The 16,182-nt window shown below is 46.3% G+C and overlaps 2 protein-coding genes across 4 annotated transcripts in view; one reads left to right on the forward strand and one right to left on the reverse strand.

Annotated features, from left to right (window-relative positions):
• PAK3 (p21 (RAC1) activated kinase 3) overlaps positions 1-16,182 on the reverse strand; it is a 154,445-nt gene that overhangs the window by 109,775 nt on the left and 28,488 nt on the right. The window lies entirely within an intron of this gene.
• Positions 8,984-16,182, forward strand: part of CHRDL1 (chordin like 1) — a 42,322-nt gene continuing 35,123 nt past the window's right edge. The window contains exons 1-4 of one of the 3 annotated variants that reach the window (XM_048959827.1): positions 8,984-9,290; positions 9,938-10,026; positions 11,718-11,861; positions 13,680-13,792. In XM_048959827.1, the coding sequence (XP_048815784.1) occupies positions 11,765-11,861; positions 13,680-13,792 (210 nt within the window). In that variant the 5' untranslated portion in view covers positions 8,984-9,290; positions 9,938-10,026; positions 11,718-11,764. Of the gene's footprint in view, positions 9,291-9,937; positions 10,027-10,516; positions 10,538-11,717; positions 11,862-13,679; positions 13,793-16,182 lie in introns of those variants that run through there. The other 2 variants (XM_048959825.1, XM_048959828.1) reach the window with 2 other exon arrangements.

A 16,182-nucleotide genomic window follows, 5' to 3' on the forward strand; every position in this document is an offset into this window, starting at 1 on the left:
ATTTCTGCAGCCAGAATAGGTCAAGTGCAACTTTGCGCCATTAGTAACACCAGGCTTCCAGTTTTACATGGTGGAGTCCTTATATACAGCCTGAGGACAGTTTTACACTGTGCATCTGCCCATCCCAATAGAAATTTGGGGAGAAGGCAAAGAATTAACAAATTAAAACATTCAGGAAACCATCTCCTCTATGGTTTAACAGTACCACCGCTGCTGCCCTAAACCATCTCCTCCTACAGGAGAGAGATACTGGCTGGTAATTAGCCAGACATCAAAACCTTCCTAGGGAACTCCTCCTCCTGAGAGGCACACAGATCAGAAGAGGAAAGGCTGTCTAAACACAGCGAGTCTCCTCTCCCTTGCTGGGTTATTTTCTTTGTCCCTAGGGGAGCTCCAGCCAGGGGAAACTCCAGCCTTAACAGAAGGTGGCTTGGTTTCCTCCCTGTTTTCATAGCAAGAACAAGCTACGGAGGCACCCTTTCGATGATGTCCAACTCCAGAGAAGTCAAATTCTCTGCATCTTAAACTTTGCTTCTGCATTCACTGCGATTTTATTTAGCTTCTGCATTTCTAACCTGCCTGGCACACCAGTACTCTGACCCTAAAGGTACTGATGTCAAACCAAAAAGTGAAAGACATTTCATGAGTCGATTCTGTGCTCACTGCAAGGAAATGTCAAAATCCCACACCAGTACTGTTTACATTCAACAAGTCAGAGTTGCAACGGCAGTAGTCATTACAGACTGAGACTGGTTTTGCTAGCACTAAGAGAGACACAGACCCAAAGGAATACAGGTTTCACCTTGTAGGAGCTCAGCTCCAATGGACGGTTGCTGAACTCATCTACTGCATTTCAGATACAATGCCTGAAGGTACAGGGAAATTGTGTGCATCAGCATTAAATATGTCAGAACTAGATTATGTTTGGATGCATGCTGGCAGAGTATTTGCAATAGATTTAGAATAGTTGGGAGTTGGCCACAACCATATAATATTCCTGAAGTTGGATAAATTTAGCAGCAGTAAATTAGGGAACTTCAACAACTTCAAAGCACTACCCAAAACTTGGGCCAAAATGACGCACTGGCACTCAGATGCTCTGGAAGTGCTTTTCCCTTTTACCAAACACTGTTGATCAGATAAGAGATGGGCTGTGGACCACAGGAACAGGGATGCTGTTGCTAGAGAAGGCTGGGCTTTGGGAAAGAGACTTTGTGTCTCTGAACTGTGATCAAAACCTAAAATACTTGCAGTTCTGTGTAAGGGGCAAAGGAGATGGGCTGCGGGGGCATCGGCACATCTCAGATGAAGAGCTCTCTGGGCAGTGGGTGTTGCTCAGAGCAGACCTGTGCTGCACTCCCCACCTCAGGGGGTTCCTCACTGGCTGGGGGCAATGCCCCCAAACGACGACCCATCTCGCTGCCTGGCCCACTGGAATGAGGGGAGTGATCTCCCAAAGCCACCAGATTGCGCGTGAGCCTCCGCAGGGGAGGCACAGCCTGGCACAGACCCTTCCCTCTGCTGCAGGATGATTCAACATGCTATTTAAAAGCTTCTCCCCATCTCTTAGAAGTGCAGGGGGGGAGGATCTGTCTGATTGTATCTGTGACCCTGGCAACTCTTCACAAGCAGAGACAGCTGAGTCACTAATATTTAGAAAAATAACATAATTGACTGTATTCAGCCCTGTGGAGGACCCCTGCTGGGTATTCACAGTTAAACATTAGCAACTCGGTCATTTCTGGCAGCCTTTGTGAAGGGTTGCCAGGGCTGTAGATTCAATTAGATGACCTCCGACAAACCTATTTCCACTGCAAATATCTTTGAAAAAATACATTAAATCCCCAATAAATACAGTGAAATTGGAGGAGACAGCCCTTCCTACCTCATTGGATGTCCCAAATCACCCTACAGACCCAGCGAGATGTCTTGCCTGGATGTCATGCATGCACGGGCTCTATTATCACCACTGCCTAATGTGATTTAGCCCTGTCTGTGGATTGCACTCTTTAAATCTGAGAATGTGACAGAGTCACAGTTGGATGCAGATTAGGATATAAAATGATGTTGAAAAGCTAAAAACATTTGCATGTATTTCTCTTTTCCTTTTCACTGGGTAGGAGTAACAGGTTTTTTACTACTATTTTTTTATCCTCAGACAGCTTTTTTCCATTACTAGTCCTTGAATTATTTTGATGTAAGAAGCATTAAGATGAATTGCTAGACCCAGTGTTTTGTATTATCCATTATAATACACTGCAGCAGTGCATTACATTGAGTCGTAATATTTACTTTCTTCTCATAAAATCTATACTAAAAGTGATTAATGTACCAGTGAGGAAAACAGAAACGAGAATTTAAAATTCTGGTTTACATATAGGCTTTTATGACAAGCCCTGCAGTAAAACACCTTATGTGGACACTGTTTGTTAACGCTATCACAATGAAATCAGCTAACACCTTAATTACACCTTGTAACTGCTTCTTACAGTGTGTAAGACATTCCTAACTCAGCTTTTAGACATCCCAACTGCAAAAGCTCCTGACTGTCCCCTCAGTCTATAGGACTTCATTTCAGGCAACATATTCTGCCTGGTAAATCAGTGCTCAGCTCAACCATTCTGTTTGCTTGGGTTTTGTATCTTAAACAGTTCCAAACAACCACCAAACCCTCGCTTTTCTCACACATGTCAACATTTGGAGGAAAATAAAGAAACGGAGCAGTGCTGGATGCTCCCACGTCCCTCCAGAGAGAAGCTTAACAAAGCAATGTTTTAAAATAATGCATCCTATTGTGAGGGTTAGAACAAGATATGAATCCTACACCAGAAAATTATAAGTGGACAAAAGCTATTATGAAATGGTAATCTAGAGAGCCACAGACACATTATCTCAAATGGCATTGTAGTTATTCTTGGTGCACGGTGCAAAATAAGTGTAGTTAGAGAGAGGAAACTTTTCTTTACATATAGTGTAAGTTGGGATATGGAACAGAGACACTGCATGGAGTTCAGTCCTGATTTTTTTTTCCTTCTGAATGTTCCCTGCTGAGCAGTGCCACAATTAATCAGGCTTTCTAGGTTTTAGTTAATTGCTGGACCCCAATAAATTGGTTTGTACTGGCACTGGTCCAGCTCTGATAATTTCACAACCTTGGAAACTGCTGCATGTTCACACAAGAACTGTGCAAGTGGGGAGCTGGGATAAAAAGAATAAAAGAAACTCTTGTTCTGCGAGGTTCCAGTAATACTTACAAAGCCAGCCCACCAGCAACAGCGTCTTCACTGTTTGTTTATTTTCTCCATGTGTTTTATACTGATATATTTTTTTTTTCTTAACAATTAAGGGAAATCCCCTCTTTTCCTTATTTGTAACTTCCACAGATAATTGTTCTCAAAGAGCTATTTCCAATTTCAGCAGTATCCTCGTGGAAATTTCCACTCTGCCCATCCTCTGCTGAAAACTCATTGTGGCTTTTTGTGGAAGCTCAGCTGTTTTTTCCCTCTTTCTGCAGCTTCCTTTGTGAGGAAGAATCACCAGAAGAAAGGCTCAACACGGGTGGCTGACCTAGACAGGAGGGGAGCAGCCCCGTGCTCTGGGTCCCACAGTCCCCTCATGGTCGGTCGGGTGCTGCGGAGGACATCAGGGCTGTGCCACAGTGCGCAGGTGGAACCAGGCAGCCCTCTGTCATGGGTTGGTGCCAGCCTGATGCACCAGGGCCTGTTAGGAGTAAGCACACGGTGCTGTTATCAAAGGGAACGGCAGCTTCACAGCCATCAGTTCATTTTACAGTCGGGCTCAAGGACTTTACGTCCCCAAGTCTCACTGGTAGCCATGGGATTTGTGAAGGCTCAGCCTCCGGCAGGCGCTGGCTCCATGCTGGCACACGTTTGACTTTGTTCCCCCCAGAGAAGGCTCATTTGGCAAATTCAGTTTCACTAATGGGTTTCAAAAGCACTCACACCAGCGAGTTTCTGAGGAACAGAATTACATAATAGCTGAGGTGTTCGGCAACCTCACTGTTATTGTCTTTGGCTCACCGAGGCAAGATTAGCAGTGCTAATCACAGTTCTGTAAAAGTATTTTTGAGTTGCGAATGGAGCTTCATTCAGTCAGCCTGGACTCCTCCTGCCATGCCTTGGAAAACGACTGAACAGAGCTTCTCTGGTGGATCCCAGCTGTGGAGATACGCATCAGCAAGTGGATTTTTATCACGGTAAGGACAGTCTGTAGGACTTCTTACTGCTTCTCTCGTACACAGCCAGGTCTTCAGCAAGCACAAATCACTGTGATTCCTTCCAACTCCTGCACACATCTGGGTGAGATCCCTCAGTGATCCCCATGGCAGTGGAGAACATCAGCTCTTCTGTGTGAACGACACTGCTTGCTGCTGCTCTTAGGAACGCAAGGCTCTGAGAAAACAATCCAGGTGAAGCTCCTCCCTGAATTCTGAAGCCATCACTGATAAGGATGCTGGATGCTCCTTTGCGCCTACTGACTGCAGTCACCAGACAGCACTGCACTGTGGTAGAAGCCAGGAACTGTGCGTTGTGCAGGCTTCCTCCCAGATGTGCTGTCTGTACAGGAGTTAGGGATGAGCATTTGGAATGAAGATATCTTTGTTTTTTGATATCTTTACCAAAGCATCTCTCTTTGTCTGCTGACATACGTGGCATCAGCTGGTGATGTAGAGATCTGTGTTCAACAGCTTTATCACCATTGAGTCTCCAACACCCATTACAAGACCAAGTAATGCAAAAGAAATTAATCAATACCCTTAATACTAAAAAATAAACTTTGAAAATCTGTCACGATTCAAATTTTCTTAAGTAAGTAAATAAATAAATAAATAAATAAGAAGTAATTCAATTGGCTAAGCACAGAAAGGGGATAAATCAGAAACCAATGATTTCTGCCAGAGATTACTGTGCACAACTGACAGCAACATGTATCTGGTCAAGAATTTCCCAACTGGACATTTCAAGACAGGACAGACACGAATGCACCCTGGGAATGTCACTGAGATCAGCCCTCTCACAATTTCATTTATGCCAGTTCCTTGGGCTCACCTGAAAGGCTGACTGAAAATTGCTTGTACAGATCATGGTGATAACACTGTATACGTTTTTATTACTATTTCTCTGTCAGTAAACCACTGAGTATGGATGTTGTGACACACTGTGGTGAAGGATGCTTTCCATATAGCTCATAAAGATACAAATCCTGGTCCTGCTGACTTTCTTTGATGTTAAAGGTATGAGAAAGATTTGTGGGATCAGTGCTGTACACACTGCTGTGGTGACAGAAATAAATGTCTAGATTAGATTAATTAGATTGATTAGAGACAGCTGCAGATGAGCACAGTGAGATCAATGCAAAATCCAGTGGTGTTCTCAACACCTCACCTCACAAAGCATTACCTGCTCTAGGACAGACTGAAACATGGACAATTCTGGTCCCCTGCATTTTCATGTATGTTAACTCTTATGACTGTGTTCACTTATGTATTTGGAAGTGGCATTCAGGAATACAGAATGTAGTTGCATTTTTTTGATACAACAATGGAAGACTTTGAGCTGCTCTTCAGTTTCAGATGAATCAGCTTGCATAAAGGTGAGGAAGAACTGGGCCTCAATTTGACTTTTTATGTAATGTTGCTGTTGTTTTTAGCCAGCCATACCCAAGCATTTCCGACTTACCAAATCCATCTGACTCTCTGCTAAATACTTAATTTCCAGTGTTTGAGGACTGAAACCCCACCACAGATGAAGTCAGTGCTACAGGATGAGCAGGAGGGTGGAGAATGCTCATGACCATCCTATGCCATAATCACTAAATCATGCACATCTGAAGCCCTTTTTGTTTAATAGCGTATGCGAAGACTGCTTGATGAACATCCAGATTGTATTCCCAGTATGACAGTTGCAGGGCTGATCCAAACCACAAAAAGTAATTTAGAGATTATTATAAAATCCTGGGAAGAATATTTAGCATTTTAAGATACATTTTCCAAAGGGCTTAGCAGAATGCAAAAATGCAGAAATTCATTAAGTTTAAGAACTTCCTTCCACGCTTTTTCAAAATTGAAAAGCTGACCATAAACATTTTTTTCTTGAAAGGAATGAAAAAAAAAACAAGACGGGGAGGTAAATGGCAGTAGTGTCACGTGCCTGCCATCTCTCCAAACTCCATATCTAATCCAATTAGGAGAGTTTTACATGGTGTATAAACATGTTAGCATTGGCATGAATCTTTTATCTTGTTTTTTTTCCCCCCTCACAAGAGCTGAGGAGTAACAGTAGGGTAACTGCATAACTGCACGCCGTGTGGCCGCTGTGAGGCACAGCACAAGGAGATGCACTTCCACTCTCAGTGTCCCAGCTTGTTAGCTGCATAAGGTCTGTTATCTCAAACGAGTTGCGTGGCTACATTTCTGTGCTCTTAAGAGTTTAGGTACCCTCAAATTTCTAATGCCCACTGCTGGGAGCCAATTTTTCCTTTCCAGACAGCAGGACACAGAGCACATTGAAACAGTGAGCTCTGCCTGAGAACGTGATGGGTAAGAGCCACATCTCCAGCTTCTCTGGAGCTCTGTGTCACACGTGTGCAACAGAACTAAGCTTCAGTCACAGCCCAGCACTGAGCAAGAGCACATGGAGAGGTGGTTCCTCAGTCACAACAGCAATGCAGCCTACAGGGGAGATTCCCTAACTCAGGGCCGCATCAGCTGCAACGTCAGGCAAAGCACAGCAGGATGTGATGAGACGCAGACAGGACTACATTTAATCGTACCTGCTCCTCAGAGGCACTCGGGCAGAGCTGGGAAAAGAAGGGCTCAGGCATGTGTGCAGCACTGCCCATAGGTGATGGTGTGGAACACTCAGTGAGCTCAGCAGGGGTTGCTCACCATCAGCCCACCTGCAAACGTCTCATTCACACGCAATGTCCAGAATGTGTCACTCTGTCCTTTGTACCACCAACCGTAACTCTTGCTGTGCCTCTGTACCCTGTATGGCTAAATCCAGCAGCAGCCTTTCTGCACAGTTAAACACGCACAGCCCTGGATAAGCAGCAGGAGCAGGAGTAAGGCTGGGGCATGCTGCCAATGTCCAGGTTCCCACCACGTTGCCCTATGAGTACCAAGCCCACACTCCAGGGAAAAGCTCTTTCAGCCAATTCGCTCCAACCTAGATCTGCCAAAAGGTGGGAGAAGGGCCTCCTGTGGTCTATTTCTGTGTTCACCAAAGGACTCACACCTGAATCAATATCTCCACAGACTGCCAGAAAACACCATCTCCTGCAGCAGCCTCGCAGCATGCAGAGTGAAGTGCTGGCATCTTAACACAGCTCTCTCAAGGCACACTTCAGGCCAAATAAGGAATTTCTCTTCAAAGAATCTCTCTGCAAAAGAATTCGGGTCACAGTCCATAGAAAACATTTAATTTCTCATTACTCCTATACCGACTATGCATGAAGGACTTTTGCTGTCCTTACCACATACACTGGGCATTGTATCGGCACAGAGGAGTAATGCACACGAAGGGCAGCGGCCAAAGGACATGTGACAGGTTGGTGCTGGGGCAGGTGGGCTGTTTGGGGATGTCCATGTAGAAAACTGAGCTCTGTCCTAACACAAAGCTACCCCCCGCTGAGGTCACACCGATGCTATGAAACCAAACTCTTCAGCCTGAATGGTGATACAGGATGATGTACAAAGATGATGACATCCTGCTCACAAAGATCTGCAGTCTCTTTTCTAGACAGATTTACATATTGTGTATGTGGTTTTCTGCTTCTAAAGTTACTGCAAGTTCACAGTTCAGAAGGATGTGTGCATACCTGTTCCTGCCCCCGAGTGTGGCTGCACCTCTGCATGGCCAGAGCTCACACTGCCTGGATCGTCCTGCCTGCCAGTGCCAATGACAAGCTTGTTTCCAACTCAGCGTCCTTTTCTTTTTCCCATTTGCCCATTCCTGTGTCGTGTGGTGGCTCCCCCAAAGCCATCAGCTTGTGGCAGAGGCCACCACGTTCAGGTCTAAGAGCTTTAAGTGTTCCTTTTATTTCTTATGAACATAGATTGTGCCTGTGCGTAGCAGGGCAAAGAGTGGCACAGCAGCACAGACTTCAGCGCAGTGTTTTCAAAAAGCTCAACTCCAGAACGCAACTTCTTTTTCTTTCTCTTGGAATTCAAAAGCTACAAAGTTGTTTTTCCCTAACGCGCAGCGCTGGTAACTCACGGCATGGCACCAGAAACCTCTCCGCAAGCCATCCGCCGCGCTCGCACTGCTGCTCCCCGTGCTGTACTTTCAGGATTTCGCCCAGCCCAGCTAACTTGGGACAGATGCAAGTTCCGCTCAGCGTTCGGCCCCCGGGAAGGCAGCGACGCGCCCGGAGGTGCGCTGTGACCTGGAGCCGCGCTCCGCGAGCCGCGCTCCCAAAGCGGGGGAAATGGGCTGACATTTGTTTCTGCGCATGATGTCTTTTCATACCTCACCCTTTTTCTCAGATCATTTGTCAAGGGTTCGCTGATCTCTTCTTATTAGTTACAGGGGCTACAACGAGACGGAACAAGAATGTTTGACCGAGCATATAATGTCATGAGTCACGGGTTTAATTTGGTCCCACCAGAATCACCGTGTGACCCCAAAAACTTCTAACGCAGCGCGGGGGCAATCAGCAGAGGCTGCCGGCCAAACGCCGCGGACGGCGCTTCCCGGAGAGCCGCGGGGTGGCGGACCGGGGGGGGCGCGGGGCGCCGCGGGGGCGGGCGCGGTTCTCGCCCCGCCGAGCGCTGCCCCCGGCACGAAGCAAACTCCACCCCGGGCCGGGGCCGGGCGGCAGGAGCGGGGCGCGGGAGAGGAGGGGGCCGGGGCGGGAGGCGGACCGCCGGGCCGACGGCCGCACTCCGCCTCCGCCGCCGCAGTGCCGCAGGGGCCGCGCGGCAGGACCGGCCGCCGAGCATCCTCGGGCCTCGGGTGGCGGCAGGTGTCCCGGGGCGGCCCGGGGCCTCGCGGAGCGCCCGCCCCGCAGGGGTCCGGGGGAGGATCGGCGGAGCGCCGCCGCTTCGCCCCGCGCTCTACGGGGCCGGGGGCCGCCGGTGGCCGTCGGTCCCCAGTTCGTCCGCGCCGCCGCCGCAAGAGCGAAGGGAAGAGACGAGAGCCTGGCTGAGCGGCGGGAGATTATGGCGACGTGAGCGGCGGCGCAGCCCCCGACCCGAGTCCCCGCGCCCCGGCGCAGCGCAGAGGTTCCCCCGGCGCCGCCGCGGCTCGGAGCGGCCTCCGGCTCCCAAGGTTCGTGAGCCGCTCTCTCCTCGCGGGTAAGGCGCGGTGACGCCGTCGGAGCGCGGCTCGCCCCGGCTCGCCCCGCCATCCCGCTCCCGGGAACTCCGTGCCGGGAGCCGCCGCCCGCAGCCTCCCCGGCGCGTCCCCGCCGGCCCCGGGACCCGCGCGCTGTCCGAGCCCCGCCAGCCGGGATCTGCGGCTCGGAGCCCCGCGGACCGAAATCCTCGACGGGGCCGGCCGGGGGGCCGCGAGGCCGAGGCTGCAGGAGCGGAGCGGGCGCCCGGCGGTGCGTGCCCGCTGCTGGACGGCCGCCGCTCCCACTCCTGCCCGGCGCGACGTGCGCGACGCCGGCGCTGCTGGGGCCGAGCGGTACGGAGCCCGAGCCTCGCTTCGGTGCAGCGAGAAGGAGATCGCTTTGCTCGTTTCTGCTAAGCGAAGCACACCAATAATTAACAGGTTAATCCTAACTGATTATTTAAATCTAGGAATATTTTTAGGACGTTGCCCTTTGGGGAAATAAAGGGAGTGTGCTAATAGTGAAAAGTATGTGTTTATATTTGGAGTAACAACAATGCAGAAATTAAAGAGAATTAAGGAAGACATCAAAAGTCCCCATCCCATCCCAGTTATTAACTCCTCCATTTCACCGCACGCAGCCTTTCTGAGCGTGAGCAGCCGAGGTGCGGCATTGAAACGGACGGCTCCCTGAGCCCCTTCTAGCCGAGGCGGCCCCGCTGGCCGACAGGTAAAGCCCGCACAAAGGATGATTGTGCTCCCTCTATAAATACGGTTTGCTCAGGCACCCCCCGAGAGGGCCGGAGCATTCAGCGCTGCCCTTTCTGCCAGTCCCAAGGATGTGCTGCTGCTGTGCTCCATGCATGCATGCTGCCCCGGGACTCAGCTGCGAGGTTTTCATTTTAAACAAGTTGTTAGAAGTTTGTTTGGCCTCGAAATGCCCTGTGTGATTTGAAGACGTTGAAAGGAAAAAATGACTTACATCTTTCTTGTGAAATTGGAATATTATTCTCAGCTTCCAAAATAAATGGAAAGTTTTATTTTCTTACTGCCATAGGGAGTGTGCTTTTAAAAAGGCATTATGGTTTTGAATGTTTTCAGATGCAATTTGCATTATTTTGAATGAGCCCCTTGAATAGAGACAGAGTTCGCTAAATAGTGACATGTGTTAAGGAAGATGTCCTCCCTGCTGGGGCTTTGGGACTGTGGAGAGAACCCCTAAACAGCTGTGATAGGAGCAGGTAATTCTCTTTCTTTGTTGAAAGATCACACCAGCAGTTCTAATAGGAAGGTTTTCTTTTTAAGCGGCTGACACATTCAGTGACTTCCTCATAGATCATCTCTGAATTTACTTAATTTCTCTATGCTATCCACCCCTTAATTTTGAATAAACATATATGAATTACTACTTCTGCTCTGGTTATCTGTCAACTAAACCAAATTTGTGTGCCGTTCTGTTATTTACATGAAATCTGAAGAGGTCAAATCAGTTTACAGAGCACGTTGGTTGTTTTTGCAGTGGTGGATCTTCTTTTCAAACTTTTATAAAACTGTGAAGCCACTTCCAAGACTCTTGAAATCAAACCCAAATCTTTCAGCACTGTAAGTTATGGACAAGTGTACTCCATGCAGTGAACTCTGACGAGCAGTAATGTGTCTACAGATCTCTTAATTTAGGATCTTAAGTTGGCTATCAAAAAGAAATGGTACTTAATTATTTTTTCCCTGTTTTTTTTTTCTTCATTATAAAATAATCTTTTCAAAGCAAAAAAAAAAAAAGAAAAAAAAAGAAAAAAAAAAGAAAAAGATAAACAGAATGGAGCTTGCAGTGAGTACAATACTATCTCTGCACCTCTCAGAGAATACCTTAAGCTTTGCTCTATGTGCAAGAGTTTGATAGCTAAGATCTATTAGAATGAAGGTGGCAGCGTACTTTCAGATTTCAAGGCAACAAAAGGGTTAACTCTAGAAAAATTAATTGTACCCAATCCCAGAACAATAGTAGCTGGGAGATGGGAGGAGGGGTGAATCACACAGTTGGGGGAGAGCCTGTTAGATTGCATGAGGAGGACTCTTGTTGCCTGCAGCCTGGCCAGTACTTCTCCCTACACATGTATTTCCATGCTGCAGAGCCTGGTACCAGCTGTGTCCAAGGGGAATCTAACGATGAAGGCATTCTGCTCAAACGAGACTTAATGAGATGTGGTACCCACTTTTCAGCTTTCATGAATGGGAGCGTGGTCTCTTTTCCAAAAATGAAATGATTCGAAGCCAAAGGTGTTTCCACAAAATGAAGATCTCTGGTACCAACAGATTTTTTCCTTTGGGCAGCTTAGGATCTCTGGGTGCTGGCTGAAAGCAAGTCAGAGAATGTAGGTGTATTGCTGGATTTGAGTTTAATTCATCTTTTCTTTCCAACAGCTCATTCTCTACCTTGGAGACTCTTTCTCTCCCTTTTGTTGATAAAGATGAGAAGAAAGTGGAGATTGGAGGATTTTCATTTTATCTTTTTTGGTGTGCTCTGTCTCCTGCTCATAGACGGAGGTAAACTAGAACAAGGAAAACGTAAGTACACTTCTGACAAAGCTTTCGCATTTCCCCTGACCTGACATTTTCCTTCCATTTGACAAACGCGGTTCAGAAAAGACTTCTAAGCAAGAATGTCCTGAACTGTGGAGCTGCATTCAAAGCTTCGTGCTGTTCTTCCTCCTCCTAATCCTACATTTAGTCAAATCAGGTCACAGCCATGTTTGGGGCACATTTTCCTAAAGCCATACAGGTTTATACAGACCATAACACATCGGTTGGAGAATCTGTTTTATTTCACATACCCCGAATTGAGAGAGTGCTTAATTCTATTTTAGTGACCTCTGTAAACATCTGACAGATTATCTGGATTTTGTCCCCTGTGTAAGGCCATTGTGCTGAGCTTTTCAGTTAGTGTAAATCTTGTCCAGGACTGTTCTGTTCTGTTCCAAAAACAATCTCATATGAACTGGATTAGATACATCTTTTGAGAAAATTAAGAGCCTAAGCACAGTCAAAAACTTGATGAGAAGCACTGAAAAGAATACAAACAAAACAAAGGAATATTTCTACACAGCCTGTCATCTGCAGGAGATGTTAGCACACTTCAGGAAACGTGGGTGGGGGGAGCAGCCGTCCCAGTGAGCGTGTGGGAGCCGCGGCCTGCAGCCGTGCGCTGCTCTGCCCAGCTGAGCTTTGGCCTTACAAAGCACTAAGTCCCTTGCCCTTGAAAAGCTGTTCACATTTGGGCCTCAGTGTCAGCAGCTCCTGCTTTTAAGAATGTAGATTAAAAAAAAAAAGATTTCATTGCAAAAGGGCTGAACTTAGAGACAAAGCAGTGTGCAGGGATCCTTGTTCAAGAGAAGTGTGGGGTGAGAAATGGCCAGCCTCCGCTTCAGCCAGCCGCTCCCGGGTCCTGCATTTCATTTGTCATGCTTCTTTAGTAGCTTACCTCCCAGTTGCTACTGGTAATCCCTACCTCTTGTTACCTTCTCTTAGCCCAGCACATGTAAAGAATGTTCTTGCTTAGGTTATCTCTTGGATTGTGTTTGATGGCAAATGAATTAAACTGAATTTGGACATCAGTAAAGCAATCAAGGATTTCTCTTGTGAAAATACAGAGAACTGCATCCTCTTATTTAAGAGATTTGACTTTTTAATATGCGACTGTAATGTGACAGGGAGGACAGGGCAGTAATTGCTGATAGGCAGATGGATATCTGCAAAGCTACCTGCAAGATGATGAGTATTTAATGACTACTTTGGAAGCTATTGCATGTGTAAGACAGCACCACTTGTTTTGAAATATGAGGACAAGCTTCTTTTTATCAGGCTTTTAAAGTATGGAGATACTGAACATACAGTGTAAATGCAGTGCATGCATATTCCTTCTATAAGTCCCCTTATTTACAAATCTCTACTGTACAACCTCAGATTTTTCTACGTGCAGCCAGTTGCTATGGTTTTGTGATGACGAGATTTAGTATCAACCTGCCTGAGCAATCAAGCACTTCAGTTCTGTTACCTACGTGGGATGTGAGCCTATGCCTTAGTAGGTGTGAGAATAAACCCACCTTGTACGAACCACACTTTGAGCTATTTCAGGAGTTATAGTTTGGGAATGATGGGAGGCCATTTCATTTATTTTATTTTGAGGGACAAGAAACAATGGCCAAATTAAGAGCATTCAACTTCTAAGTGCCATTGTCCAGGGAAAGAATAAAAAATAATTCTTTACAAAATGTTCTGTATTGTCCACAAAGATAGTTTATAGAACGTATTGCACCTGCAAAAACTTCTTATCTATGGAGTGGGATCTTTAATTCGGAGCTCTTTCAATCATTCTCTGTTTTGCAGATTCAGATACATACTGTGTGTTTCAAGACAAGAAGTACCGTGTAGGAGAAAGATGGCATCCTTACCTAGAACCCTACGGACTTGTTTACTGTGTTAATTGTCTCTGCTCAGAGGTAGGACCACTGAGTTACTGATCCTACAACTTCTGCTTTGCTGAATTGACTGGAATCCTTTGTGTCGTATCTACAATTTGACAGAGCCCAGGCCTGTTTTTGCTAGGGGTAGTGATCATGCTGTGGGAAATAGAGGCAGTGAAGGGAAACATCCTTGTGAAGGGAAAACATTAACTGAGAAGGCCAGTGCTGGCAAAAATACTTGTATAGGGCAGCCACAAAAGCTTATTAAGAAGCCACAAGCTTTGTCAATGCTGAATGTTACACCACGAATAACTGGGCCCCATTAATGACATATAATACTTGTGCTTCCATCAATACAGAGGGTTATACTGAACCCACATTTCGTTGTGTTCTGATTTACGTACAGTGCCCACATCTTCCAAAGTGCATTTCCATAGTCAGGGTACCTCCTGCCTTAAAGTGTTGAAGAAATAACATGGTAATAATATTTGTAGAACTCTAGGATAAAGAAGAATGAAAAATGAGAATGCAGCACAGGGAGGAGAGAGAAGTGCCTGGGAGATGAAAGCACGGGCCCTTGGTTTTACCATCAGCTGGTGTTTGGCACTAGAGTGCAGCTGTCATACACCCTCTAAGTATATCGTACAGTGCTGGGGAGGGACAGAAGAAGGAGCAGAATACATCCCTTGGAGTACTTCATAATGAGTAACACATGAGACACTCCAGATGCTGAGTTTTGTCTGCTGTATTTAATGTGGAATACATTTTTCTTGGCTATTTTCCTCCCTTGCAAGTGTAAGATACTGGGCTCCTGTGCAGCATTTGCTCTGGGGGATCTGCTACTACAATTTTGTGCAGAGATGCACAAACAGTAGTCCCACAAGCTTGGCTGCATCTCACATCTGTGCAGCAGAGTGCATCTGTAAGAGCAAAAGCAATGTACTATGAATAAAAATCCCTGGTTACAGCAAAAAGGAGTTCCTGCTCACTTTTGCTGTTCTACGCGCAAAGCTGGAAACTCCCTTGGAGTCAGTGTGTGGTAGAACACTGAATTGCTGGAAGGCTGTGCCTTGGGTGGGGTTGAAGTTCCCTGGAAGCCCTAGAGATCTGTGTAGAAGTCACTGCTTAGTGGTTTTTAGGTAGATGTTAGTCTGGAGAGACGAGGAAGTACATGGAGGGCTCCTCTAGAGAACAGCATTACTTTGATGACCCATGCCCTTTCAGGCTCCAACAAATTGGGATGTGCTTTACCTCTTCCCTTCTCACATGTCCATAGAAGACCAGAGTGACAGTACAGGGCAACAAGGGAAGTAAAGAAGAAAACTTCTTGTGGTAATGATCAGTAGAAACAGTTTACCAAGTGGTCCTGTACTCTGCTTGCTTGTTCTCTCTGCTTTACTTTTGTTGTACTGTGAGGGTGCAAGATATTACTAGAGCCTATTTCAGCAGTGAGGATGCTGAAGGATCTCTGGGATACAACTCTTAATGCATGGGAGGAAGACTCCAGACAACTGCAGCATCCAGCCATTCTTGTGGGCTTTGTCCCAGCCAGCAGAACTGCCATCAGAACACTGACCTCTATAGATCTCCAGATCATCACAGAACTCTCAGCAGTTCGTAATTTTGACTCAGTTAAAGCTACGTAAAGCATTAGGAAACATCTTATGACATAACATAAGCACAGACCCTAAACCCAGTATTACAGCATAAAAGAATGAGACTACATTGTACACAGCAAATAAAAGAAACCTGAGTGGCACTCAACTATGATTCCCAGGCAGAAAATCAATTAGGCAAAGTATGTATATGGACAGAATCTGGAGCAACAACCTACTCCTTCACACTTCAGAGAAATGCAACAAAATCTCCAGAGGTCTACATAGCCAGGATGAGCAACATTTCATTTGTGGCCTCAAGCTCTAAGATCTGTATGATCTCCACACAGATCAAGTAACACCAGCCAGGAAACAGAGACAGATCAGTGGTGTATCTCTGAACAACAGTTAATCCAGCCAGCCAGCCAGCCAATACACACCTAAAGTGTGCATGCTTAAGAAAAAAGTAAGACACATTAACTAGCTAAACAGAGGCCAAGTTATTGAGCCTGGGATTTAAAAAAAAAAAAAAAAAAAAAAAAAAAGGCATTCCTGGTTGTGTGTGCATAGTATTGTATTTTAACAAGTTACAATTTATGTACTCAAACCAAAAAAAAATCTAAACATAATTCAGTGTTTTTACTCTGCTCCTCCTTTCTTTCACATGTACCACCAACTGCCCCTCTTCCCAGACCAGTGGAGCTGCATGCCTTAGGGGGCTGAAGTGAATGCTGTCCACAGTCAACCCTTTCCCAGCCCTTTGCAGCTTGGAAAGAGAGCTGTTACTCTGTGAGCCTGGCACAGAAATTCTTTCATGGCCTTGTCTCACAA

This window comes from Lagopus muta, chromosome 13, assembly GCF_023343835.1.
Source record: "Lagopus muta isolate bLagMut1 chromosome 13, bLagMut1 primary, whole genome shotgun sequence".
In the NCBI taxonomy this organism is placed as follows: Eukaryota; Metazoa; Chordata; class Aves; order Galliformes; family Phasianidae; genus Lagopus; species Lagopus muta.